Here is a 7,757-nt window from a genome sequence, read left to right on the forward strand (position 1 = left end):
AATCAAACAGTATCAAATACTCTATTGAACTATATAAACGAGTCGTGAAACTGGAAAATCCTATAATACACCTGTAACACTTATTCAATACTGCTTATTATTATCAAGTTTAGTGGTGACTCAGTGGTTAAGACCTGGGACTTATATGAAACCGAATGAACGCCCAAGAAATGAAATCATTTTTAAATTAATGTACATATTAGGATATGTAGGAAATAGGAAATAGGTTTCCTACTATCCTACTAATCCTACTAATATTATAAATGCGAAAGTTTGTATGGATGTGTGTGTGTTTGTTGCTCTTTCACGCAAAAACTCCTGAACCGATCGCAATGAAATTTGGTACGTAGATAGCTGGACAACTGAAATAACATATAGGCAACTTTTCATCCCGATATTCCAACGGGATACGGACTGACGCGGGTGAAACCGCGAGGCGCAGCTAGTTATTCATACTTCTCGAAACGTTAAAGAAAAACATCGTGAGGAAACTGGCGTGCCAAAAATTATTGTCTATTAATTTAATTTTGTATGATATCTCCCAACCCGCACTTGGCTGGCGTGGGGATGGTTGTGGTAGCTAGCACCCGCATAGACGGCCCATGAGTCTACAGTGGCTACGTATACGTGCTGTATACAATTTAATATCATCTAATTATGTTTTTCAAAGAATTTTCTTACTTTCAAGTGTCGGTTCGTTTATTTATCATCTTAATTACCATTTAATTTCTTGCTTCAACAATTTCTTGTGTTATAAAGGCAAATTAGATTAAAAACAACATGGATGGAAGTTTTAGTAAATGAGTATTATAATTTTGTAAAAATATTAAATACATTGAGAAATTATATGGAGAAAGTTAATAATAAAATAATATGAAAAAACTTATTTGTTTAGTAGTACACAAAGAATAAATGAGCACGATAAATTTAATAATTATTCTTTATTTATTCTTTATTTATTCTTTATTTCTCTTAATAAAATTGCAATATAAAAAATTGGCGGTCTTATCGCTATATAGCGATTTGTTTCAGACATGTAAATGTTAAATACATCCATGGAACCTGGAAGGAAGACACAGCACACTTTACAAATAAAAATAATATAATAAGTTTATGAGCTATATAAATACTTGCTATTGCACCTAGATTCGTTAGCGGGTGAAACCGCATGGCGCAGCTAGTATATAATTTATTCGTTCTATTTTATGTTTCCTCTACAATACTCACGATCTAACCAGTTACTCATCCGAAACAAATTTGTTGTAATATGATTTTTCATCATTGAATATTTTCGTCGAGGAGTAGCACTAATTATCTTACAATGGTTTCGTCCCTTCTTTTGTTATTAAACTAGCTATTTTGAATACTGTTATCGTTAAAGCAAGCACTTTGTTAATTAAAGCGAATATTACTATACATATTTAAAATTATTATTATAAATTCTACAATGCGACATGACCCTAGGTAGCAGCTAATAACCGAGACTCGATATTTTACGGCTGACTAACTTCTTTAATAATTTTGTTAGAGGTTCAGATTCAATCTTTGTAATAACATAGCCTGAAGTTTCTAATTACCGCATGTTTTCCTTTCCTTATAAATTATGTGGAGGTAGAAGAGCAATCCTTCCTACTACGATGTGTGTGTGTTTGTTGCTCTTTCACGCAAAGACTACTGAACCGATTGCAATTGAATTTTGATATGTAGACAGCTGGACAACTGGAATAACATACAGGAAGCTTTTTATCCCGATATTCCTACGGGATACAGACTTACGCCGGTGAAACCGCGGGGCGCAGCTAGTTTTTTTATATTACAGAGTGATTTCTGCTTCACTTTATTGGGCTGTTTTTTCATTGTTTTTGTGATTTTTTTTTAAATAAAAACTCAGTTGTTTTGACTTTTAGCCAAATATCTATAGTATCTGCAAACAATTGTGAAAGAACGAAACCAGGGGCCTACTGATAGTATTATAACAAACATAAAAAGACACGTGATTCATTATTAAAAGTACATACTTAAAACACAGCGATGTTTCATTAATAAGCAACTCTGATCAATTTCAATCTCGGCAAGGTGAACCTTTGTTGGAGGATTAACCCGAGAGTTTCGAGTCGATGTTTGATTTAAATACTTTTAAAAACACAATTTCTCCCTTATTTCATGTTATAAAAGCTTTTATTTAAATTATTTTAAGGTTTTTATTTGAATATGACATGCGATATCAAATGAGATAAATGATATTGTGATAATAAATATCATCTCCAACCATATCCTTTTCCTTTCCTTTTTTTTCGTTTTTTGGGTCTTTTGTCTTTTGTCCAATAAGTAGACATAAAATTGATTATTAAACTCAGGGAAATTTATTGCATGCATAACAAATTCAACGGTATTTGAATAAATGATGTACCTACATCAAAACGTATGATAAAACAGTTTTGCCACTAGTCATTACATCACCAGTGGAAATAACTCTATGGCTACATAGTAGATACAACGGAATATTTCCAATAAAATGTGACAGTTCCGTCAATTACTCACGTCGATTCTATAAGGGCCAAGGTAAAAGGCCATTAAAATGCTATTACGTGGACGAAGAAGTTTTTAAGGGTCGGTAAACAAACCGATATCCTCGTATCTACACGAAATAGTGCCTCTTCGGAACGGGAGCAATTTTAGCTTTTTAATTATTGGTCGTATTTTAGAGACATATCTCTTTAAACTAAAGAAAAGGAAATGAACTGGGCGCGATATATTTTATTTTGTAAAGAATTGTTAACTATGCCACTTGCTAACTCGCTTGATCATCAAACTTAAGAATATTTAAAATAACTTATGCACGGAATTAGAAAAGTAATTGAACGAGGATTACCAAAATTAGAAATCCCATAATACGTAGTTAAGAATATTTTATATTTATTGGTAAGTCCCTGCCTACTCTCCTTTATAACTAAGTCTACTTTTGTGACATTATCTTGTATATTAATAGACATAATAGATATTATATTTAAATTACAGAAAACGGCCCTTATAATAGGTTAATGACAAATACAATAAATCCCATTGAATATACGGAAAATTCATAAAAAAACACGCGTCGAAATATTTGAATGGTTCAAATTTATTTGTAATATTTCAAAATATCTCGTTATTTCATCACAAAGGGTACAGATCACTTTCCTCTTGACCGAGTTGGAATCCTTTTAAGAGTTATTGAATTTGGGCGAGCGCAAGAAACTCTAAACATGAAAGAATATCGAGACAGCGTGCGGAATAGTAGTGAAATACTTACACATTGAAATACCGAGTGTATTTCATAATAATTCGGATGGAATTTGTGAGGTTTATTTTCTCGAAGAAACCAATAAATCGTAGGGGATAGAGGATAGTATTTTGCACGCTGAAAGAGAATAGCATGGATGAAAGTCGGGGTCGCTTACCAATCTTTTAGAAATATATAATTAGTTTGGCAATATATAATTGGCATAGTAGTTAATTATAGAGTTTTATTCCTATTGTAAACCTCTTTGAACTTTACATGTTATGATAACACAAAGGTAGAATTTTAAACTGCAAGATACATAATTTTCAAATTAAAAATTCCAAATCCCAAACGTCATTTTCAACAGTCGTACCGAAAACGAAAGAAGTTCTCATGGTAATTGGATTTTTTTTTGGGTTTTTTCACGATACTTCTGCGGGTTTTTTACCGGGATAGGGAATCGCTATCATATGGTCCCATTTAAGAATTAGGAGCGGTACTTTCCCCCCGGGACGACCTTTTTGTGGAAAATAATTATTTAATGGTGTTCCTCAGCATCCACGTTCCACATACTTTACTTAGTAGCAAAAGCATATTTTTCTAAAATCAATTTAAATCCACAATATCTAATAAATGCAAAATATCTAAAGACAAAAAGAGACATTATTATTTCAACATTACATCGATAAAGTAGGTTGCAGCTAAACAGTTTGTTACATAAATATTTATATCTTAAAAAGACAAAGGGAAATAGCTCGGGAGAGATATTAATGGGAGCTTCCGATTTATTTAATGTACGTGTCTTGAGTTTCAGTTGAGTATGCAACGGCTTTATCAGAAGACATTCTTTTACAGCCAGGTTTGTTTTTTTTTAAGAATATTTTACGAGTGAGTTTCTTCATGGCCCTTTTCTATTCTTATCTATTATTCTCTATATCTTTCTAAAGCGATGTCTGATTGCTATTTTCCTAAACTAGCACTTCTAATAGAATTGAATAAACAGGTGTTTGTTTGCCGTCTGTATACTAATTGAGCTTTCTTATATGAAAACACGATATAAGTAGTAACACTAAAATATAAACACTGTTTGGAGTTAGATTTCTAGGAAAAATTGTTGTTTGTCCAAAAATAAGAATGGTTGTGTTAACATCTCTGACAAATATATATTAAATGACCTCGGTACATTTACCTAAAGGTCCTTTACGAGCGAAACCGAGATCCAAATGTTTTTCAGGCCTGTACCTTTCTAAATCTTGCTCAGTGGGTTTATCAGGATATTTATTGATGCAGAACTTTCGTGTCCCTCCAACTAACAATGTTTTACAGTATATAGATTCTTCCTTGTACGCCTATTCAGCATTAGCGCTCTAGAGTTACGACCATGTCGGCCTGGACTAAACGGGCTTATTGATCGTATTGAATTGTATGAAAATGAATACAGATATTACTAAACTACAGAGATCACTACTAAATCTTAAGATTACCTAATAAACGCTACTATTTTTGTAAATGTAATGTGTAATAATAATCAGGTTTCTTTCAGTATATTATATTAAAGAGTTTTAAATATATAAATATTTAAACTTTCATTTACTTATTTTTCACCAGAACAAAAGGTATTTATTTATAAACACACTGATCAACCTAAATGTCAAACAATTTAATATCAGTCAGCGTAATTTATTTTCACAATTCCATTTAATTATATTTTGAAATAGGAACCTTATATTAAGCCTTTAAGCTGCCAGCAGTAAAATACATCTTCTCAATCCTTACCAAATTGAGTTATAACATGAAAATATTTGATCAATTTTATGAAGATCTTAAAAACAAAATGGAACCAAAGCTAGTGTATTAACGAACGACTTAAATTAAAACAGTTTAACGGAAACTGGAGCATTTAAAAAGCCCTCAAACAAAGATGAGCACGGTAATTGTAAATTCAAATGGGTCAAAGCTACGTCTAAATAGCGAACCAGACAAGAGGTCAGCCCGAAATAACGGACCCACTACTTTTACATTTATCATCACCCTTTATAGACTTTGAATCGACTCGCTGATATGGGCAAAGGTAAATGTGTCATATGCAGATTACTTTAAAGTTGGATACATTCTGACACGATTTGAAATTTTAAATGTCAAAAAATTTTTATTTTATTTTTTAAACAAGCTTAATAGATGGGTGGGTGGGTAGCGCTTATAGTTTTTATATTAATTTATATTTTGTTTTGGAGTGGTTTTGAAGTCGGTTCAATTTTTTGTTAAAAATAATTATAAATGTTTCGTTACATCATGCCACGTTTTTGTTTTGATGTAAATTTGATTTGTTTTTTTTTGTGTTAATTCATTTATATTATTTTATAAATATGACTCAATGTAAATACATAATAAAAATGCCTTTGGAATTCTATGATTTTTTACTACACTCATACTTTAAACTAATACAAAGAATGATAATCAAAAATAGGTGAAATTAATTTTATGTATAACAGTTTTCGATTATTCCTCCATACCTTCAGATCCCGCGAGTGTCTCAGTTCTTGCCTCCGAGGCGGCTGGCCCGGGAGGTCGGAGTACACCAGGTTCCTCACAGCCCCTTTGAACTTTGGCTCAAATATAACAGACGGCAGTGCTAGCGTTGATAGTTTGGAGTTATATCTGGAAGTAAGATTTTATATTATACTAAGAAACCACGCTTATATAATAAATTAACCGATTTTCAAAATCTTTCTTTTAAAAAAAATAACCTATATCCATTCCGAATAATGTATCTTTATTTTAGTGCAAGAATTATCAGGATCGAATCAGTATTTCCGAAGATTACCCCGACAAACATGTAAAGAATATTTAAATCTTTATAATGTTATTATAGATTAAAAACTAAGCAGCGTATAACTACCAGGCCTGTTCGAAATGCCTTAAAAAGTGCCTTATCTGTTATATATAATATTTGAAATGTTTGTAAGCATCAATACTTCATTTAATTATATATATGTAATGATATAATTAGCTCCTCACGGTAAACAGATTCAACGTAAGATAATTCAGAAATGGATTAAACAACTTATACATTATTATACACAGAAAATATTCCTACATAACAGTTTACATAAAGCAATTACGACATCTATCTTCCCCCTGGGTCCCCTGGGACAAAAATTCGACACGACGTCGGTTAAATTGAGCATTTATAGCTTCACATCTCTCCTAGGCATAAGGCTATAACTAGATAACAAACTTCCTGTCCCCGGACAACTACCGAAATTATTGTTTACACAATAAACTTCGTATCAGTAAAGATTTGCCCTGTAAACATATCGCATTCCTATAACTCTGAGGCTATTATATCCACTAATATCCAACAATATCATAAACGCTAACGTATGTGAGGATGGCTGTACGTTTGTTTTTCGTTTACGTGAAATCCACTAAACGGATTTTGATGCTTCTTGACATTGATTGAAGAATACATGAGCTATGGAAATACTTGCTTTTGCCGGCGTTTTCGCTCGCGGGGAAACAGTACGCTATAATAATAAACATGTTGTGAAAATTCACCAAGTACAAAATTTTGTAGACCAAGGGTATCTGCGGCGGAAAATTAGTATATACATACATGAATAAGTTTAGAAATTAAAAACTTTTTAACGGATTTTAAACGCGATTTATTCATTATATTATTAACCCGACGTTTCGAACACTTTACAGCGAGCGTGGTCACGGGGAGACTGAGATGTTATATGTCTTGAAGGTCATACAAAAATTGTTGTTTGTGAACTACCTCCACCTATTTCTCCGCAGTTGGTATGTGGAGTATTTTTCTGGATGTTGGCAGTATTGGCTTATAGTGACTTCTGGTCTTTTGGTATGTCTGACATGGGGTTTTAAATTCTTGATAACAGGATCCCAGGTGTTGAAAAAGCTGTAAACCATCTTCTCTATTGAAATTTGGATGTTTTTTAATTTCAATAGCCTCACGTACAAGTCTTGGAAAAAATCTCGATCGAAACGTCTGGTTAATAATATAATGAATAATTCGCGTTTAAAATCCGTTAAAAAGTTTTTAATTTCTAAATTTATTTTTATTTTATTTATTTATTCTTTATTGTGCACTTAATTAACATTAAAGACAAAGAAAGGAGACAAATAAAACTTACATCTAGGCACAATGGGCGGTCTTATCGCTTAGAGCGATTTCTTCCAGACAACCTCGGGTACAATAGAGGACTATTATAATAATAATATGGGTAGTAAAATTATTATATATATATATATATAAATATAAATATATATATATATATATACATATATACACATACACATACACATATCTACACACACACATAAACATAACCATATATATATATATACATTGATAAGAAAAAATATATAAATATATATATATATATATAAATTAAAAAATGAAGGGGAAGACGGGAATAATTAAGTAAAATATCACTAGGTATAACATATTAATAATGATAAGAAATAAAAA

The 7,757-nt window shown here is 31.7% G+C and overlaps 1 protein-coding gene across 5 annotated transcripts in view; it reads right to left on the reverse strand.

Moving 5' to 3' along the window:
• The window catches only part of LOC119828553 (neurexin-1), a 91,850-nt gene that overhangs the window by 44,703 nt on the left and 39,390 nt on the right, over positions 1–7,757 (reverse strand). For all 5 annotated transcript variants that reach the window (XM_038350741.1, XM_038350739.1, XM_038350740.1 and 2 more), the window contains exon 4: positions 5,776–5,920. In XM_038350741.1, the coding sequence (XP_038206669.1) occupies positions 5,776–5,920 (145 nt within the window). The remainder of the gene's footprint in view (positions 1–5,775; positions 5,921–7,757) is intronic.

The sequence above is a fragment of the Zerene cesonia genome, chromosome 8 (assembly GCF_012273895.1).
Source record: "Zerene cesonia ecotype Mississippi chromosome 8, Zerene_cesonia_1.1, whole genome shotgun sequence".
Classification (NCBI taxonomy): Eukaryota; Metazoa; Arthropoda; class Insecta; order Lepidoptera; family Pieridae; genus Zerene; species Zerene cesonia.